General features: G+C 48.2%; 1 protein-coding gene across 6 annotated transcripts in view; it reads right to left on the reverse strand.

Annotated features, from left to right (window-relative positions):
- LOC109894648 (probable E3 ubiquitin-protein ligase RNF144A-A) overlaps positions 1-20,969 on the reverse strand; it is an 83,044-nt gene that overhangs the window by 11,877 nt on the left and 50,198 nt on the right. For all 6 annotated transcript variants that reach the window (XM_031829156.1, XM_031829154.1, XM_031829155.1 and 3 more), the window contains 4 exons: positions 19,339-19,399; positions 16,357-16,576; positions 10,287-10,434; positions 9,568-9,657 (listed from right to left, as the gene is read on the reverse strand). In XM_031829156.1, the coding sequence (XP_031685016.1) occupies positions 9,568-9,657; positions 10,287-10,434; positions 16,357-16,576; positions 19,339-19,399 (519 nt within the window). The remainder of the gene's footprint in view (positions 1-9,567; positions 9,658-10,286; positions 10,435-16,356; positions 16,577-19,338; positions 19,400-20,969) is intronic.

The following is a 20,969-nucleotide window of genomic DNA, read 5'->3' on the forward strand; positions in this document are numbered from 1 at the left end:
GGAGGGAGAGGGAGGGGAGGAGAGAAAGTAGAGAGGAGGGAGAGGGAGGGGAGGAGAGAAAGTAGAGAGGAGGGAGAGGGAGGGGAGGAGAGAAAGTAGAGAGGAGGGAGAGGGAGGGGAGGAGAGAAAGTAGAGAGGAGGGAGAGGGAGGGGAGGAGAGAAAGTAGAGAGGAGGGAGAGGGAGGGGAGGAGAGAAAGTAGAGAGGAGGGAGGGAGGAGAGAAAGTAGAGAGGAGAGAGGGAGGGGAGGAGAGAAAGTAGAGAGGAGGGAGAGGGAGGGGAGGAGAGAAAGTAGAGAGGAGGGAGAGGGAGGGGAGGAGAGAAAGTAGAGAGGAGGGAGAGGGAGGGGAGGAGAGAAAGTAGAGAGGAGGGAGAGGGAGGGGAGGAGAGAAAGTAGAGAGGAGGGAGAGGGAGGGGAGGAGAGAAAGTAGAGAGGAGGGAGAGGGAGGGGAGGAGAGAAAGTAGAGAGGAGGGAGAGGGAGGGGAGGAGAGAAAGTAGAGAGGAGGGAGAGGGAGGGGAGGAGAGAAAGTAGAGAGGAGGGAGAGGGAGGGGAGGAGAGAAAGTAGAGAGGAGGGAGAGGGAGGGGAGGAGAGAAAGTAGAGAGGAGGGAGAGGGAGGGGAGGAGAGAAAGTAGAGAGGAGGGAGAGGGAGGGGAGGAGAGAAAGTAGAGAGGAGGGAGAGGGAGGGGAGGAGAGAAAGTAGAGAGGAGGGAGAGGGAGGGGAGGAGAGAAAGTAGAGAGGAGGGAGAGGGAGGGGAGGAGAGAAAGTAGAGAGGAGGGAGAGGGAGGGGAGGAGAGAAAGTAGAGAGGAGGGAGAGGGAGGGGAGGAGAGAAAGTAGAGAGGAGGGAGAGGGAGGGAGGAGAGAAAGTAGAGAGGAGGGAGAGGGAGGGGAGGAGAGAAGTAGAGAGGAGGGAGAGGGAGGGGAGGAGAGAAGTAGAGAGGGAGAGGGGGAGGAGAGAAAGTAGAGAGGAGGGAGGAGAGGGGAGAGGGAGGGAGAGAGGGAGGAGAGAGAAGTAGAGAGGAGGGAGAGAGAGGGGGAGAGGGGAGGAGAGAAAGTAGAGAGGAGGGAGAGAGGGGGAGAGGGGAGGAGAGAAAGTAGAGAGGAGGGAGAGAGAGGGGGAGGAGGAGAGAAAGTAGAGAGGAGGGAGAGAGAGGGGAGGAGAGAAAGTAGAGAGGAGGGAGAGAGAGGGGAGGAGAGAAAGTAGAGAGGAGGGAGAGAGAGGAGGAGAGAAAGTAGAGAGGAGGGAGAAGAGAGGGGAGGAGAGAAAGTTAGAGAGGAGGGAGAGAGAGGGGAGGAGAGAAAGTAGAGAGGAGGAGAGAGAGGGGAGGAGAGAAAGTAGAGAGGAGGGAGAGAGAGGGGGAGAGGGGTAGAGAGGAGGAGAGAGAGGGGAGAGGGGTAGAGAGAGGAGAGAGAGGGGAGAGAGGGTAGAGAGGGGAGAGAGAGGGGGAGAGGGTAGAGAGGAGGGAGAGAGAGGGGAGAGGGGTAGAGAGGAGGAGAGAAAGTAGAGAGGAGGGAGAGAGAGGGGAGGAGAGAAAGTAGAGAGGAGGGAGAGGAGGGAGGAGAGAAAGTAGAGAGGAGGCGAGAGGGAGGGGAGGAGAGAAAGTAGAGAGGAGGGGAGAGGGGAGAGGGGAGGAGAGAAAGTGAAGAGAGAGAAGGGAGAAGAGAAGGGGGGAGAGGGGAGGAGAGAAAGTAGAGAGGAGGAGAGAGAGGGGAGGAGAGAAAGTAGAGAGGAGGGAGAGAGAGGGGAGGAGAGAAAGTAGAGAGGAGGGAGAGAGAGGGGAGGAGAGAAAGTAGAGAGGAGGGAGAGAGAGGGGAGGAGAAGTAGAGAGGAGGGGAGAGAGGGGAGAGGGGTAGAGAGGAGGAGAGAGAGGGGAGAGGGTAGAGAGGAGGGAGAGAGAGGGGAGAGGGGTAGAGAGGAGGGAGAGAAAGTAGAGAGGAGGGAGAGAGAGGGGAGGAGAGAAAGTAGAGAGGAGGGAGAGGGAGGGAGGAGAGAAAGTAGAGAGGAGGGAGAGGGAGGGGAGGAGAGAAAGTAGAGAGGAGGGAGAGGGAGGGGAGGAGAGAAAGTAGAGAGGAGGGAGAGGGAGGGGAGGAGAGAAAGTAGAGAGGAGGGAGAGGGAGGGGAGGAGAGAAAGTAGAGAGGAGGGAGAGGGAGGGGAGGAGAGAAAGTAGAGAGGAGGGAGAGAGAGGGGGAGAGGGGAGGAGAGAAAGTAGAGAGGAGGGAGAGAGAGGGAGGAGAGAAAGTAGAGAGGAGGGAGAGAGAGGGGAGGAGAGAAAGTAGAGAGGAGGGAGAGAGAGGGGGAGAGGGGTAGAGAGGAGGGAGAGAGAGGGGGAGAGGGGTAGAGAGGAGGGAGAGAGAGGGGGAGAGGGGTAGAGAGGAGGGGGAGAGGGTAGAGAGGAGGGAGAGAAAGTAGAGAGGAGGGAGAGAGAGGGGAGGAGAGAAAGTAGAGAGGAGGGAGAGAGAGGGGAGGAGAGAAAGTAGAGAGGAGGGAGAGAGAGGGGGAGAGAAAGTAGAGAGGAGGGAGAGAGAGGGGGAGAGAAAGTAGAGAGGAGGGAGAGAGAGGGGGAGAGAAAGTAGAGAGGAGGGAGAGAGAGGGGAGAGAAAGTAGAGAGGAGGGAGAGAGAGGGGGAGAGAAAGTAGAGAGGAGGGAGAGAAAGGGGGAGAGAAAGTAGAGAGGAGGGGAGAGAAAGTAGAGAGGAGGGGAGAGAGGGAGAAGAGGGGAGAGAGGGGAGAGGGGAGGAGAGAAAGTAGAGAGGAGGGAGAGAGAGGGGAGGAGAGAAAGTAGAGAGGAGGGAGAGAGAGGGGAGGAGAGAAAGTAGAGAGGAGGGAGAGAGAGGAGAGGAGAGAAAGTAGAGAGGAGGGAGAGAGAGGGGAGGAGAGAAAGTAGAGAGGAGGGAGAGAGAGGGGGAGAGGGGTAGAGAGGAGGGAGAGAGAGGGGGAGAGGGGTAGAGAGGAGGGAGAGAAAGTAGAGAGGAGGGGGGGTAGAGAGGAGGGAGAGAAAGTAGAGAGGAGGGAGAGAGAGGGGAGGAGAGAAAGTAGAGAGGAGGGAGAGAGAGGGGAGGAGAGGAAAGTAGAGAGGAGGGAGAGAGAGGGGGAGAGAAAGTGAGAGGAGGGAGAGAGAGGGGGGAGAGAAAGTAGAGAGGAGGGAGAGAGAGGGGGAGAGAAAGTAGAGAGGAGGGAGAGAGAGGGGAGGAAGGAGAAAGTAGAGAGGAGGGAGAGAGAGGGGGGAGAGAAAGTAGAGAGGAGGGAGAGAGAGGGGGAGAGAAAGTAGAGAGGAGGGAGAGAGAGGGGGGAGAGAAAGTAGAGAGGAGGAGAGAGGAGGGGGAGAGAAAGTAGAGAGGAGGGGAGAGAAAGTAGAGAGGAGGGAGAGAGAGGGGGGAGAGAAAGTAGAGAGGAGGGAGAGAGAGGGGGAGAGAAAGTAGAGAGGAGGGAGAGAGAGGGGGAGAGAAAGTAGAGAGGAGGGAGAGAGGGGTAGAGGGGAGGAGAGAAAGTAGAGAGGAGGGAGAGAGGAGGGGAGGGGAGAAAGTAGAGAGGAGGAGGGGAGGAGAGAAAGTAGAGAGGAGGGAGAGGGAGGGGAGGAGAGAAAGTAGAGAGGAGAGAAAGTAGAGAGGAGGGAGAGAGAGGGGGAGAGGGGTAGAGGGGAGGAGAGAAAGGAGAGGAGGGAGAGAGAGGGGAGAGGGGAGGAGAGAAAGTAGAGAGGAGGGAGAGAGGGGAGGAGAGAAAGTAGAGAGGAGGGAGAGAGGGGAGGAGAGAAAGGAGAGGGGGAGAGGGGAGGAGAGAAAGGAGAGGGGGAGAGGGGAGGAGAGAAAGTAGAGGGGGAGAGGGGAGGAGAGAAAGTAGAGGGAGAGAGAGGGGTAGAGAGGGGAGGAGAGAAAGAGAGGGGGAGAGGGGAGGAGAGAAAGGAGAGGGGAGAGGGGAGGAGAGAAAGTAGAGAGGAGGGAGAGAGGGGAGGAGAGAAAGTAGAGAGGAGGGAGAGAGGGGAGGAGAGAAAGTAGAGAGGAGAGAGAGGGGGAGAGGAGAGAAAGTAGAGAGGAGAGAGAGGGGGAGAGGGGAGGAGAGAAAGTAGAGAGGAGAGAGAGGGGGAGAGGGGGAGAGAGAAAGTAGAGAGGAGGGAGAGAGAGGGAGGAGAGAAAGTAGAGAGGAGGGAGAGAGAGGGGGAGAGGGGTAGAGAGGAGGGAGAGAGAGGGGGAGAGGGGTAGAGGGGAGGAGAGAAAGTAGAGAGGAGGGAGAGAAAGTAGAGAGGAGGGAGAGAGGGGAGGAGAGAAAGGAGAGGGGGAGAGGGGAGGAGAGAAAGGAGAGGGGGAGAGGGGAGGAGAGAAAGTAGAGGGGGAGAGGGGAGGAGAGAAAGTAGAGGGAGAGAGGGGAGGAGAGAAAGTAGAGGGAGAGAGAGGGGTAGAGAGGGAGGAGAGAAAGAGAGGGGGAGAGGGGAGGAGAGAAAGGAGAGGGGGAGAGGGGAGGAGAGAAAGTAGAGAGGAGGGAGAGAGGGGAGGAGAGAAAGTAGAGAGGAGGGAGAGAGGGGAGGAGAGAAAGTAGAGAGGAGGGAGAGGAGGGAGGGAGGAGAGAAAGTAGAGAGGAGAGAGAGGGGGAGAGGGGAGGAGAGAAAGTAGAGAGGAGAGAGAGGGGGAGAGGGGAGGAGAGAAAGTAGAGAGGAGGGAGAGAGAGGGGAGGAGAGAGGGGAGGAGAGAAAGTAGAGGGGGAGAGGGGAGGAGAGAAAGTAGAGGGAGAGAGAGGGGTTAGAGAGGGGAGGAGAGAAAGAGAGGGGGAGAGGGGAGGAGAGAAAGGAGAGGGGGAGAGGGGAGGAGAGAAAGTAGAGAGGAGGGAGAGAGGGGAGGAGAGAAAGTAGAGAGGAGGGAGAGAGGGGAGGAGAGAAAGTAGAGAGGAGAGAGAGGGGGAGAGGAGAGAAAGTAGAGAGGAGAGAGAGGGGGAGAGGGGAGGAGAGAAAGTAGGAGAGGAGAGAGAGGGGAGAGGGGAGGAGAGAAAGTAGAGAGGAGGGAGAGAGAGGGGAGGAGAGAAAGTAGAGAGGAGGGAAGAGGAGAGGGGGGAGAGGGGTAGAGAGGAGGGAGAGAGAGGGGAGAGGGGGTAGAGGGGAGGAGAGAAAGTAGAGAGGAGGGAGAGAAAGTAGAGAGGAGGGAGAGAGGGGAGGAGAGAAAGGAGAGGGGGGAGAGGGGAGGAGAGAAAGGAGAGGGGAGAGGGGAGGAGAGAAAGTAGAGGGGGAGAGGGGAGGAGAGAAAGTAGAGGGAGAGAGGGGAGGAGAGAAAGTAGAGGGAGAGAGAGGGGTAGAGAGGGGAGGAGAGAAAGAGAGGGGGAGAGGGGAGGAGAGAAAGGAGAGGGGGAGAGGGGAGGAGAGAAAGTAGAGAGGAGGGAGAGAGGGGAGGAGAGAAAGTAGAGAGGAGGGAGAGAGGGGAGGAGAGAAGTAGAGAGGAGGGAGAGGGAGGGGAGGAGAGAAAGTAGAGAGGAGAGAGAGGGGGAGAGGGGAGGAGAGAAAGTAGAGAGGAGAGAGAGGGGGAGAGGGGAGGAGAGAAAGTAGAGAGGAGGGAGAGAGAGGGGAGGAGAGAAAGTAGAGAGGAGGGAGGAGAGAGGGGAGGAGAGAAAGTAGAGAGGAGGGAGAGAGAGAGAGGGGGAGAGGGGTAGAGAGGAGGGAGAGAGAGGGGGAGAGGGGTAGAGGGGAGGAGAGAAAGTAGAGAGGAGGGAGAGAAAGTAGAGAGGAGGGAGAGAAGTAGAGAGGAGGGAGAGAGAGGGGAGGAGAGAAAGTAGAGAGGAGGGAGAGAGAGGGGAGGAGAGAAAGTAGAGAGGAGGGAGAGAGAGGGGGAGAGAAAGTAGAGAGGAGGGAGAGAGAGGGGAGGGGAAAGTAGAGAGGAGGGAGAGAAAGTAGAGAGGAGGGAGAGAGAGTAGAGAGAAAGTAGAGAGGAGGGAGAGAGAGGGGGAGAGAAAGTAGAGAGGAGGGAGAGAGAGGGGGAGAGAAAGTAGAGGAGGGAGAGAGGGGTAGAGGGGAGGAGAGAAAGTAGAGAGGAGGGAGAGAGAGGGGAGGGGAGAAAGTAGAGAGGAGGGAGAGAAAGTAGAGAGGAGGGAGAGAGAGGGGAGGAGAGAAAGTAGAGAGGAGGGAGAGAGAGGGGAGAAGAGAAAGTAGAGAGGAGGGAGAGAGAGGGGAGAGAAAGTAGAGAGGAGGGAGAGAGAGGGGGAGAGAAAGTAGAGAGGAGGGAGAGAGAGGGGGAGAGAAAGTAGAGAGGAGGGAGAGAGAGGGGGAGAGAGGAGGAGGGAGAGAGAGGGAGAGAGGAGGGAGAGAGAGGGGGAGAGAGGAGGGAGAGAGGGGGAGAGAGGAGGGAGAGAGAGGGAGAGAGGGAGAGAGAGGGGGAGAGAGGGGGGAGAGAGGGGAGAAAGTAGAGAGGAGGGAGAGAAAGTAGAGAGGAGGGAGAGAAAGTAGAGAGGAGGGAGAGAGGGGAGGAGAGGGGAGATAAAGTAGAGAGGAGGGGGGGAGAGGGGAGGAGAGAGAGAGAGGGGGAGAGGGGAGGAGTGAAAGTAAGAGTGTGAGAGACTGCAACAAGACCGAAGCACCAGCAGATAAGACACTGTTTGTTTAGATACATAGCAAACATACCAAAAGGACAACACATGCCACACTATAGAGAAACCACTTGGAAGAGGACTAGCATCTGCGGAATCCCTTAACATGATAATTAGACTCCAAGCCATTTCCCCTTTTCTTCTCAAACCATTGTCTCATTTGGCCTTATTGAACATAAACCCCTTGTGTGAGTGCTGGGCATCCCTTTTATTTTCAATCTTTGTTGTGCAAGTCACCTATCCCACCACATGGTGGCATCTGATTCCAGCCCAACGTCTCCTCAGCAACAAAATGGCATAAAAAGCATGCATTTACAGGGAAGACCTCCTTAGAATAACATAATGCAATTCTGCCAGTTTCAGAGCAAGAGTAATTTTGGGGATCACCTCAGGGTAGGTCTGTGAAGGACAAGACGGCAGAGAGTGAGATATAGTTATCTAAAATAACTGCAAACGGACCATTTTGACAGTCAGCTAGATGGTTTAACATAATATAATAAACATTTTAATTAAAGACCACCAAGCATGGATAAATATCATAGTTGAGACCCACTCTTAACTCCACTCTTGAGTTCCTCTCGTGGAGTTATTCATATTTACATGAATTCCCCAGACGAGCACCACATTAACCTTTAGTTGTGCCGGTATACCTGTATTAACATGATATCCTGTGTGCCCATATGAACAAACCCTGACAATGCTATCGTATAGAATATACCATGTCTGGTCTGAGAACAGTAAGCCTGGAGAGGTGACCTTCATTCCTCTTATGGCATCCCTAGTGGACACAATCCAATAACTGATCTGAAGTTAGACAGAGGCTGAGCTTTCATCAAGGCAGGATTTGCCCTATCAGATCAGGGCCTGTATTCATAAAAAGTGCTGATCTATGATCAGTTTTGCCTTTTAGATCCCAAGATCAGCACCCCTTTCGTGAATAAGGTCCATGTGTTAGGTATTCATGAGGAGTTCGAGAGAGCGACAAGGTCCTTGGAAGCAGTGAGGTTGTACGGGCTGCGTAGGAAGCAGTGAGGTTGTACGGGCTGCGTAGGAAGCAGTGAGGTTGTACGGGCTGCGTAGGAAGCAGTGAGGTTGTACGGGCTGCGTAGGAAGCAGTGAGGTTGTACGGGCTGCGGAGGGAAGCAGTGAGGTGTACGGCTGCGTAGGAAGCAGTGAGGGTTGTACGGGCTCTGCGTAGGAAAGCAGTGAGGTTGTACGGGCTGCGTAGGAAGCAGTGAGGTTGTACGGCTGCGTAGGAAGCAGTGAGGTTGTACGGGCGGAGGAAGCAGTGAGGTGTACGGGCCTGCGTAGAAGCCAGTGAGGTTGTACGGGCTGCGTAGGAAGCAGTGAGGTTGTACGGGCTGCGTAGGAAGCAGTGAGGTTGTACGGGCTGCGTAGGAAGCAGTGAGGTTGTACGGGCTGCGTAGGAAGCAGTGAGGTTGTACGGGCTTGCGTAGGAAGCAGTGAGGTTGTACGGCTGCGTAGGAAGCAGTGAGGTTGTACGGGCTGCGTAGGAAGCAGTGAGGTTGTACGGGCTGCGTAGGAAGCAGTGAGGTTGTACGGGCTGCGTAGGAAGCAGTGAGGTTGTACGGGCTGCGTAGGAAGCAGTGAGGTTGTACGGGCTGCGTAGGAAGCAGTGAGGTTGTACGGGCTGCGTAGGAAGCAGTGAGGTTGTACGGGCTGCGTAGGAAGCAGTGAGGTTGTACGGGCTGCGTAGGAAGCAGTGAGGTTGTACGGGCTGCGTAGGAAGCAGTGAGGTTGTACGGGCTGCGTAGGAAGCAGTGAGGTTGTACGGGCTGCGTAGGAAGCAGTGAGGTTGTACGGGCTGCGTAGGAAGCAGTGAGGTTGTACGGGCTGCGTAGGAAGCAGTGAGGTTGTACGGGCTGCGTAGGAAGCAGTGAGGTTGTACGGGCTGCGTAGGAAGCAGTGAGGTTGTACGGGCTGCGTAGGAAGCAGTGAGGTTGTACGGGCTGCGTAGGAAGCAGTGAGGTTGTACGGGCTGCGTAGGAAGCAGTGAGGTTGTACGGGCTGCGTAGGAAGCAGTGAGGTTGTACGGGCTGCGTAGGAAGCAGTGAGGTTGTACGGGCTGCGTAGGAAGCAGTGAGGTAGGAAGCAGTGAGGTTGTACGGGCTGCGTAGGAAGCAGTGAGGTTGTACGGGCTGGGTAGGAAGCAGTGAGGTTGTACGGGCTGGGTACAGGAGGTGCAGTACACGAGCTGTAACCATGTTCAAATGATTCAGCCTGTCCCACTGGGCAACAGCTAGCAGTCACAACACTATTAAAACACGGGAAACGTGCTGGTCTATGAATAGATATGTGTTTGAAGTTACTGTACTTATAGCTGAAAAATGACTTGGTGATGTAAGATGAAATTGTTTGTTGTTGCATTAAATGAATATTAAAATAACAATTCTAAAGGACGCATGGACTTTCATTTGATTTCCCAATGTATGGCAAGTGTTATGTTTGAACCTTTATTTAACTAGGCAGGTCAGTTAAGAACAAATTCTTATTTACAATGATGGCCTACACCGGTCAAACCCGGACGACCCTCGGCCAATTGTGCACCGCCCTATGGGACACCCGATCACGGCGGGTTCTGATACAGACTGGATTCGAACCAGGTTGTCTGTAGTGACGCCTCAAGCACTGAGATGCAGTGCCTTAGATCACTGCGCCAGTCGGTTACAACATGGTTATGTATGTTGTAACGCAAGATATTGAGCAGCCGGCCACATTTGTGCCAAACTAAAAGCTTTACTATTACCCATTGACTAGTAAATGTACACATACAAAGGAAATGACCTAGAAGACAGCAATGTCAAACATGTTCTCGCCAACATCTAGAGCACATGAACCAACCTGTGCTCTCCTACCGACCAGTGTTTTTACATAGCACCGTCCATGTGTATTCATGTTGAACACGTGAAGTCCAGTGTGTGAAAGAGAGCGAGAGACAGAATGCTATGAAGGAGAACAGTGAGTGTGCTAACATACTGTAACTCACCTGTGTTCTGTGCCAGATGACAGACGACCTGGAGTGGCCTAGTTTGTTTCGACAGGGTCCTTTGTCAAAGTGGATCAGGAGGAAGTCATCCTGTCACACACACACACACACACAAAACATGCAGACAGAGAGAGAGAATAATGATCTATCATTAGTACTCAAGGGCAGCTGCTGAGAGAAAATTGCTTTTAAATGACCAGTGCAGTCTAAATTGCCTGTGGTCTGAAAGGAGGATTTACTTAAGACACTGCCAGTAAAGCCTCCTAGCTTCCTACAAGCACAGATAACACAGAAATAAAAAGTGTTGTTTCAGTTCCATTGCCTTGTATCAAACGTCATGGATTTGGAAAGACATTGGTCTGCAGCCTTATCACTCCTCCTGTAGTGCTATTACTCCCCATGTAACACATTGAATCACTGCTAACACCAGACGGAGTGAATACTATGCAGATTTCAGACTGCTGTATTGCAGTCAGGTGCAACATTCTCTGTACAGCGAATTTAAAAATCCTTGGCAAAGATACACGTGTAATATTCTATTGGAACATCAGCATGTTGTAGCAGCATGCGCGCAGATGTGTTTCAGGCAAACATTGAGACAACGTTCTTCTCAAGTCCAGGAACTCTAGAAAGTACCAGCAGAAAGGCGTGTGTGTGTGAGTGAGTGAGTGAGTGAGTGAGTGAGTGAGTGAGAGAGAGAGACAGGGTTCTTTACTCACGTCCAGTGACTCCAGGCAGTACCAGCAGAAGGCATGTTTGCAGTTCTTGCACATCATCTGGGCACAGCCCTCGTCTCTCTCGATGTACACCTTACACTTGGGACAGCGCTTGATGGGACCGTCATCGTCGTCACTCTTGTAAAAGGAGCTGAGACAGTGAGAGAGCAACGTTCAGTGTGTGCTACGTTTCTTAAACAAATTCTGTTTGAAACAAGTGTTTATTCTGAATAATGCTTAAAGACCACGATACATCAGAGACCCAGAGATTTTCCACCCATACAGTTTATCATGCCACAGAGCTGTTATAGCCTTTGTAAGTGCACAATAGACCCAAGCTTGCAATAAACTGGACACAGAACAAGCATATTCATTTCTTGAGCCAATTATGCAGCTATTGATCACATACAGCCAGAGTGAATTAAGGCACCCCTCTTACTTCCTCCTTAATTTGATACCCTGACAGCCATTTTGTAACAAAAAAGGGCTTTTGATTCTAGCATCTACTTTGGAAGGAAAGTGATGGAGGCCTGAATGTAATGTAATACAGCTTCAAGATCAGAAGGTAAAATACATGGATCGCTGTGAGGTTTGAGGAGAGTGTCTGTTTCATATGAGCAATGGCAACAGAGAGAAACTAAAACAAATATCAGTGAAAGGCAAAATGGGATCGGTCCACTGAGGATAACATTTGCCCTTTGTGATAATGCCTTCATATGTCAGCTGGTTGCTGAACGGGCTAATAACGTAAGAGGAGGCCATTCAAATAAGGAGACTAATTTCCCCTCCCCCACTCTTCAAGGAGAGAGAGAGAAGGAAGAATGTACTCCAGAGCTCACTGTTGAGACAACTGAAGCATCACAGTAAGAGCCATACAAGCCATAATTGAAGTCTTGACAGTGGGGAGAGAGGAGGCTGCAGAGTAAAGGGGCAATCTGCAGCTCCTACGTCCATTTTGGGACGTAGAAATTAATTATATGTACCCCTTGAGTAATATGAATGATATGTACCCCTTGAGTAATATGAATTATATGTACCCCTTGAGTAATATGAATTATAAATGCCTCATGAAATTAGTACCATGAGAAACCAAAATATGCCTGTTTAACAATGTAAAGCCTCAAAATGTTGTTAAAACTTCCATTTTGAAATCATGGATGGTCAATCCTTGCATCCATAGCTCTGTCTATGAATATGAGAGTGGCTACAGGTCTCCAGCCCCATTCCTCAGCTTTTTACCCAAACAGAGGCGGGGAGTACGATTTGGTATTATTCAACAGCTGATTGCCGCGTTAAAAGATGAATTTTGTTCAGGCTTTTACAACTGGATGTTAGTTGGTTCCTCATCCTGAAGTTAGTCCATGGGAAACTGTAATCCATGGTTTTCCTTAAACAGACAATACAACCATTAGCTGACTAGCTAACAAATGGTTAAAGAGAAGTGTGGCAAATAAAACATACCAATTTCATTTAAGGACCAAAAAACTGACAGCTGTATAAATTGCAAAATAGATGAAGAGATTTGCGAAGTACCCATTCCATGGCACATGGTTAATGAATTGACACACAAAACAACGCCGGATTTAAAACGTCAAATTTTTCTATTTAAATTACAACAAATAGAATGTTCCAGGAATGGCTGAAGCATGGCAAAATTCGCCTAGAACTAACGCTGCAGATAGCAATACTGGGTGATTTGAAAAGCCATAGTCAATCAATCAATAAATATTATAATTATTATTTTAGCAAAAATGTTAATTTACAATCTGTAGAAGCTATGAGAATAGAAAGGTTCAGTACTTTTGTGAAACATCACAAAAAAAAATATGTCAAATTGAAATCCAAAATTAATGTTAAGAGATAGGAGGGGTTGAATGGAGCTGAAGGTTGGGACTAATAACAAGATGTAAAACATACGAGGTCTGTAAAATGTACATAGGTTCAGAAATGTTGTGAAATAGCAGTTACAAATAGAAATCAACTGGATGGACATCAGAAATAGAGGAAGGACAAAAAATAACTATTGTAAAATAGATTGTGTCTGTAAAATGTGTATAATATGTATAAACTGAAGGTAGAAACCTGAGTGTTATTGTTAATTAGTTTACTCCAATTGGGGGAAGGGTGGTAGGATTTGCAGGGAATAAAAGGAATATTCTAAAAAAAAGTATGTATTTCTATATAGGTATGTGTGTGTATGTATGAATGTTTATGTATGCATATGTATGTACGTGTATGTACAATCGTGGCCAAAAGTTTTGAGAATGACAAATATTAATTTCCACAAAGTTTGCTGCTTCAGTGTTTTTATATATTTTTGTCTGATGTTACTATGGAATACTGAAGTATAATTACAAGCATTTCATAAGTGTCAAAGGATTTTATTGACAATTACATGAAGTTGGTGCAAAGAGTCAATATTTGCAGTGTTGACCCTTCTTTTTCAAGACCTCTGCAATCCGCCCTGGCATGCTGTCAATTAACTTCTTGGCCACATCCTGACTGATGGCAGCCCATTCTTGCATAATCAACGCTTTGAGTTTGTCCGAATTGGTGGGTTTTTGTTTGTCCACCCGCCTCTTCAGGATTGATCACAAGTTCTCAATGGGATTAAGGTCTGGGGAGTTTCCTGGCCATGGACCCAAAATATCGATGTTTTGTTCCCGAGCCACTTAGTTATCACTTTTGCCTTATGGCAAGGTGCTCCATTATGCTGGAAAAGGCATTGTTCATCACCAAACTGTTCCCGGATGGTTGGGAGAAGTTGCTTTTGGAGGATGTGTTGGTAGCATTCTTTATTCATGGCTGTGTTCTTAGGCAAAGTTGTGAGTGAGCCCACTCCCTTGGCTGAGAAGCAACCCCACACATGAATGGTCTCAGGATGCTTTACTGTTGGCATGACACAGGACTGTTGGTAGCGCTCACCTGGTCTTCTACGGACAAGCTTTTTTCCGGGTTGCCCCAAACAACCGGAAAGGGGATTCAGAGAAAATGACTTTACCCCAGTTCTCAGCAATCCAATCCCTGTACCTTTTGCAGAATATCAGTCTGTCCCTGATGTTTTTCCTGGAGAGAAGTGGCTTCATTGCTGCCCTTCTTGACAGCAGGCCATCCTCCAAAAGTCTTCACCTCACTGTGCGTGCAGATGCACTCACACCTGCCTGCTGCCATTCCTGAGAAAGCTCTGTACTGGTGGTGCCCCGATACTGCAGCAGAATCAACTTTAGGAGACGGTCCTGGTGCTTGCTGGACTTTCTTGGGTGCCCTGAAGCCATCTTCACAACAATTGAACCGCTCTACTTGAAGTTCTTGATGATCCGATATTTAGGTGCAATCTTACTGCAGCAATATCCTTGCCTGTGAAGACCTTTTTGTGCAAAGCAATGATGACGGCACTTGTTTCCTTGCAGGTAACCATGATTGACAGAGGAAGAACAATGATTCCATGCACCACCCTCCTTTTGAAGCTTCCAGTCTGTTATTCGAACTAAATCAGCATGACAGAGTGATCTCCAGCCTTGTCCTCGTCAACTCTCACACCTGTGTTAACGAGAGAATCACTGACATGATGTCAGCTGGTCCTTTTGTGGCAGGGCTGAAATGCAGTGGAAATGTTTTTTGGGGATTCATTACATTGATGGAAGCAACAATCTTCCCGCAATATTGAGCTGATCCACCCCTAAGAAGAAAAAAAACAAAAACATTAACTAACTTTAGCCACCACTAGCTAACAATCAATGGACGTGATGGGGCATGTTTTTTTATTTTTTATTGTATGGGGAAATGTTTAAGTAGCAACTAAATGTGGAGTTGATGAGAATTGATTTGGCCATGGCGAAAGTTTGTTGTGGCTGTTAAGAGAAAATCGAACCATGGATCAGTTTCTCCTGGCCCACAGATTACTTAAGTTGTAAAATCCTGAACAGTCCCTTTAACACTGGGGCCTTTCATGACATCTGAGGGCAACTCAACAACTCTCCCCTTCACTCTACTTTCAGATGGCTTTAATACTGGGCCACCATATTCTATAATTTTAAGTAGACAACTCATCCAAATTGGCTATGAGTTACGATCATAAATTGAACTACTTGCTCCCGGTACAACTTTCACCAGGTGACTTTAGTCAACCCCGGCTAGCCTTAACTGACCCCATGGGTCCCGGCACTACCGTAAGGCAATCTGCTCCAGCCAATACACTCGGTCATATTAAATATCCACAAAAATGTACTAGATGACTAGAGACTACTACATGATTCATGCCATAGTGTTACGCATGAGAGCAGCAGGCTTCCTGGAACCATCAACAGCAGTAGCTAGGCTGGTATCCAGAAACAGAGAGCTGGCTGGATTGTAAATACAGGTTCCCACAGGGACCAGAGGTTGTGTCCTCACAGTGTCTTCAGTAGAGAGGACAGAGGCTGTGTCCTAGGTAGAGGATAGATCATCAACATGAGATACAGGGACCAGAGGTTGTGTCCTCAAAGTGTCTTCAGTAGAGAGGACAGAGGCTGTGTCCTAGGTAGAGGATAGATCATCAACATGAGAAGGAAACAATGACGGCTAAATACAATGCATGTATGTACGTGGATCACTGCACCAGGGTTTCCTAAATAAGAACAAACTTATGTTTATGCTCTCAACAAAACAATGCTTACAGTGTCACTTATTGGGGAAAGCCAGTTAAGCAGGTTGATTGAATAAGGCCCCATGTGCTGCTTTTTGGGATGAAATGTCATTCAGTTGTCACGAGTGTAACCCTATTCAACTAGTTTGAGGTGATGGGAAGGAGAGTGCGTTAAAGTGGCACTAGTCTCTTTTTCACTTCATTTAACATTGGATTTACTTAACAAAAGGCGGTCCAGCTAAGTCATGACAGAGCGGAGGGGGGGTACAAACCTTCCCTCTTTTGTTCTCTATTGCCCCTCAAACAAGGGGGAGGCTGATGACATCACGACATGCCATCAGACCAACTCAGGCTTGAATGCCCTATACACCTTGAAGTCTGCAGTAAACCTTTTGCTCAAAACAGATTTATTTTTACCCTTTAGTGTATGTACTTTAATTATACTTGGGATATCGCTTTTCAACAGTAAAAAGTTAAGATGGCTAGAGGGCATCTTAAAGATGGTGAAAACAGGAGGAGGAAGAGGACAAAACTCCAGCTCTATGCCTGGTCTCTTACGGGTAGGAAGGATGTGTCCGGGAGGATAGGAAGTGATTGAGATGAAGAAAAAAAAAGAAGACTCTTGGGTGGTATCTAGATGGTCATACCTTCATACAGACTTTGTGCCATACTGGGATATTCAGTAATACCGGCACTGAACACAAGGTTCACTGATACTCTGTAATCCAAAAGGTTAGCAATGCTAAGAAGCACATGTCAAATTCCATAGAGAAGGTTAACTACATGCTAACAAACACATTGCAAACACTTTGTGCAGTTTCTGACCTAAACAAGTAACAAACGAAGTATACTCAAAGTTTTTAGCACGCACAAAACAAATATTAGCCTGCAAGGCTCCTGATCCAAGGAGGGGATTCTCTGCAGTTACCAAGCGAATGCTTAATTTTGGAAGAAGCTAACCACTTAACGTTAGCTAGATAGCTAACTACCTACTAAATTAGCAAACCAAACGCACAGCTGCAGAGCATTTATCACATTTTAGACAGTTAACTTAAAATAGTTAAGATTTCTAGCTGGCAAACATTTAGTTGTGAATTCCATACCTTAACTAGATCACCTGGTGCATGCCGCACAACAATTAATGACTCACAAGGCTCTGGTCTACCGTCGTTGTGTGCTTGTAAACAGGTGCCACGTGACTGGGGTCTACCATAAGCTTCATAACAATGTGACAGGTGAAATGAAGAACGCAATGTTCTTAATCTCCGAACATATTGCACAAGTTGACATCATGTATTTACTTAAAAAGCAGCAAAAATTCCCATTTATTTAAAAAAACTTCAAAAAGAAATAGTTCAAACGGTATTGACAATTATAAAAGCTTCCCGTGGCTTCTTCCAAATACCCTGGTATACCGCCAAGGCTAGAGGAGACCGTCTAGTTCCATACCTGGTCTCTCCAGGTAGGAAGGCGGTGATGGGCAGGTTGTCCTCCGGCGGTGGGCAGGCCTGCCCGGGGTGCCAGTTAGCCTTGCAGGCAGAGCAGAACTCCAGGGTGCACACAGCACACTGCACCAGCTGGGGCAGTGCCACCTCAGTCTCCTTCAGCTGGCACACTGCCTGGCACGACGACGACGGGCACCACATCAGACACGGGTCCAGAAGCACCTCTGTGGTAGCACAAAACAAGGTGTCACCAAAAGACTGTACTGTAACCCCAGCCCGCCTGTGTGGTAGTGGCATGGTGACCTGAGTTCTTAAGTGATTGTAGTGCCTATGTCGTTACATGTGGTAACACACATTCAATGCAATGACTTTTTGCAGAAATTTGTGATATTAATGATAGCAAAAACAACCCAAATACAATAATTCCATGTATTTTTTTTACTCCTTTATTATTGACTCATCTTTCATGTCTGTGTGTATAGTGAGATTGTATGTGTACCAAACCAATCGCAATTGTGACTGACGTAAACAAACTCCCAATCATGTCTAATTTGACATACACAAAATCACCTTCAGTTGGTCCATAACAGGGCAGCTAAATGCACTTCTATTTTTCTCTATTTAAATGAGCATCTACCGAACAAAACTGGCAGATGCTCAATGTTTGGTCTGTCGCTACAAAACAAACCTGACCATCCTGTCCCAATCAAACACACACAATGCTTGTGTCCAATGCAACAGCCTCTTGCTTGCACACAATTCCACATGCAGTCTTAGGCTCTGCCAAATATGGAACGGTTTCGGACACTATTCTGACTCGCTGGCCTGGAACGTTGATGAGATGGCTGACTGCCTTTACCCACTCTTCTCCCTGGCTTTTCTTAAATATTTTTACCCATTTATGGGGATCTAATGTGGCCACAGTCACCATATTGTGTGTGTGTTCTTGTATGTGTAAGCATGCACACTAGGGTTGAATATTCTCCTGACATTTTACAAAGTGTTCCATCTTGAGAATTTCCAGACAAAACCGGACGTGTCATTCCAAAGCAATGGAGGACTTATGTAATTCTAAAAAATTTAATAAAAAACAATTACTTTGCTCTGTTCATCTTTCCCTTAATCCTGATTAATCTCCCAGTCCCTGACAATGTTTTTGCGCTAGTTGGCTGTACCTGCACAAAAACTACAGTTTTTTTCATTCATAAGTTTACAGCCAACTTGTTTATAGCACTTTTATTTTGGTGTAATTTTCACATCTCTTGTCCCTCTGCAGCACATACATTTGTAAAAATAAGTATATTATTTTTTCTTTCACTTAGTCATTATGGGGTATTGTGTGTAGATTGATGAGGAATATTTTTTATTTAATACATTATAGAATTAAGGCTGTAACGTAGGACTGGACGATATGGAAAATTAATTATAACGATATATATGTATTTTTTAATTCGATAACGATAATTATCACAATAATCAAATAATGTTTAAAAAAGGTTCATATCTGCTTCAGACTCAAGAATGCCTGAACAAAAAAAAGGCTTTAATGTTTCTTATTTATTGCCAGAAGTAGAACTCACAAATAACATTTTAAATCCACTTTTTTTTAAAGCTGTAAACCCTTACAAGACTTGAGAAAGAAAGAAAAAAATACTGCACGTCAATATGGATTATAACTGTTATCCTAACGGCACATCACAGTTGAAGTTGGGGTAGTTGTTGTCTTACAAGTTACAAGCAAGAAGGACAAGTCTGTCTACGGTCTCTGGCTTTAAAGCTGCCTTATAGCAGGTCACCGTTTCCACCGGTGCTAAAAACACGCTCTGAGGGGGAGCTGGTCGCAGGAACGCACAGGTAGCGCTTTGCCAGGTGCCTGACTTTGGGAATGTTTTTTGGGTGGATCTTCCACCTGTCCAGTGGATTGGTTTCACTGTCAGCATTAGGAGACTGAAGGTAGCAGTTGAGTTCCTTTTCCACCAGCTGGATTTCAGTAAAAACCTGTGGTGGTGGAGCATGGCTTTTTGAAAAAACTGCCTAGTGACTCTTTTTAGCTGGCAGTTGTGTTGAAGCAGCAGCAACGTCTCCCTGTGCTGGGCTTGGGTTCTCATGTCCCTCATTGACCATCACTGAGACAGCTCTTGATTTTACGTGGCCCACCTTCTCCTCTTTGATGTAATGTGTTTTAAACAGAGGGTCGACCAACGAGGCCATGTCCAGGAGGTCATCTGTGGCTAGGTCATCATATTTCTCATTCAGATAGTCCATGACTATCGTTTTGATGGTTTGGGTGAGCTCTGTTTCACCATCATCAGGTTTCATGACCTCTGTATTGAACAGGTGTAGTACTGGCTCCAGGTAAGACACACTGACATAAGGCTCCCCAGACAGAGTGGGGTCAATGCCTGGTTGATGGACTCCAGAACATCTATATAGGTGGAAGTTAAGTGTCGGGTGTTCTGGTCACTGGACATGACCTGTGAAATGTCTTTCTCCTGCTCCAGTACTCTTTGCACCACCTTTTGACGTGTCCCCACCCGGTAGGCAACTCTGTCACCAACTTGTGCTGGGGTAAGTCATGTTCTTTTTGAGCAACTGTCAGGTCTCTTTTTCCATGAATAGGAAAAGGCACCTACCACTTTCCTACACACTCCAATTGCTCAATCCACCCATTTGTCTCTACCCACTAAGAGAAAACCAATGTTAAATCACAATAATCCCTTTAGCTACGTACAAATGTAATATATAATAGTTTCATCTAACCAATCATGTCAATATACACAATTGACAAGGTTACTTAGGAATGGCCAAGTGAAGACGATGTTCAAAACATTGCGAGACACGCGCGGCCGGGCGACACACACACACACACACACACACACACACACACACACACACACACGCGCACACACGCACACACGCACACACGCACACACGCACACGGCTATGAGTGGTGAGGCGGTCACAGATCGTTTCCTCTCCCACTCACCCCTTTCAAACTGTAGCTTCTTGTGTCTCTGCATAACCTCTGAAGCCACCATGCACTCGATCTGAATGAGGAAGAGAAGAGGAACAGTTAGGAACACGTGCTTTTGATAGCTTACCAAGCGAATATCAGACAGGATGCTTTCAGTTAGACCACAATATTTTCAATTACTAGACCACACTCAATTCCAGCATCATTAGAACTAGCCCACCTGTTTTAAAGAGAGGAATATATGCAGACTGGCTAGCTATACGGAGAGTTAAAAAGTGGTCATTACAAGACGATGAAAAGAACATTTGGTGGTGGTGGGGGGGGTTATCAAAGACGTAGCTGTCATAGCAGCTGGATGAGTACACCGTCTGACTTGAGTTACAAGCCAGGTTCTATTAAAGGGCCAGTGACTTTGATTGATTGGAAACATACAGCCGTGCCACCAACCTCTGAGAGTGAGTCCATCAAGCAAACTACCTGGAGAGGCGAGGAGCGGTGCCCTTGGATTGACCTCAAATTGGAGGGATGCAGGAGAGCAGAGCCCATCCACTTTGTATAAGCACGATGACACGTTTATAGGGGGAGCAAGAGCTAGGCCAGATTGCCGTGGTTCAAGTTGCTTGCCCACAGGCTAAGTGTCAAGGTACAGAGACATTAACTATGTGAGTGAGTGATCGGTATCTAAGAAACATTATCTATAAATGCATATATTTTTCTTTAATGTACCTGCATGCTTATATTGTGCTTTGTTACTTTATTTTTATTGTGTACATTTTTATCTGTGCCAACGTACTCGGTGCATGTGGCAGTCATCTTTGCTGGAATTCCCCTCCCACTTCCTGCTTTATAAATCGAAATGCAGTTCCCCATTAGGCCATAATCATTCCTGCCTCAAGAGTAAGGATGTCATCGCTGTCTGTGGCAAAAAGGTTTTCCTTGGATCTCTTCAAAGTTGAGGGTGACATCCATCACAGGTTCAGAAAACTCTTGTCTGTGCTGAACAAAGGAGGGAGCCCCATGTGCACGGAGCCTGGCTTAACACCTGTAAGGAGACCAGTCTTACAAGTTTGCTGAGGCATTTCTCAGTGAAACCAAGTAGTACAACGGTGCAGAGTTGGAGACTGTCACCTTCAAGTCCAGTGCAGAGACTGCTAGGGTGAACTTAAACAGCTAGGTGGAGAAACAGAGGGGGAAATCAATAACATGGTGGGAGGGAACTGTAAACTAACACATAGTGTTGGTGAGTGCCATCTACTTCAAGGGCCAGCGGAAAGGGGAATTTGAGTAGGCCAAAACCAGAGAAGCTCAGTTCAAAGTGAGCAAGATTGTTATCATTTCCACGGCACACTCAATGTACAATTTCCAATTGGCAGTCATCCCTGAGGCCAACTGCCAGACTCTGAAGATTCTCAGATCATTCCCATCATAGGGCATGCTCATCATGCTCCCTGATGAGGGCTGAAAAAGCTGGAGTTTCACCACTGGGGTTGAGAAGCTGAAGAAGAATCTCAAGAACTCTGCGACGTGGACAGAGCCAAAAAGGATGCAGTACATAAAGAAAGGTAAGGGGTAAATCTGCCAAAATGTACCTACGACCTGAAAGTAGTTAAGTCCAGCATGGGCATAGTGAACAACTTAAACTC

This window comes from Oncorhynchus kisutch, linkage group LG7, assembly GCF_002021735.2.
Source record: "Oncorhynchus kisutch isolate 150728-3 linkage group LG7, Okis_V2, whole genome shotgun sequence".
In the NCBI taxonomy this organism is placed as follows: domain Eukaryota; kingdom Metazoa; phylum Chordata; class Actinopteri; order Salmoniformes; family Salmonidae; genus Oncorhynchus; species Oncorhynchus kisutch.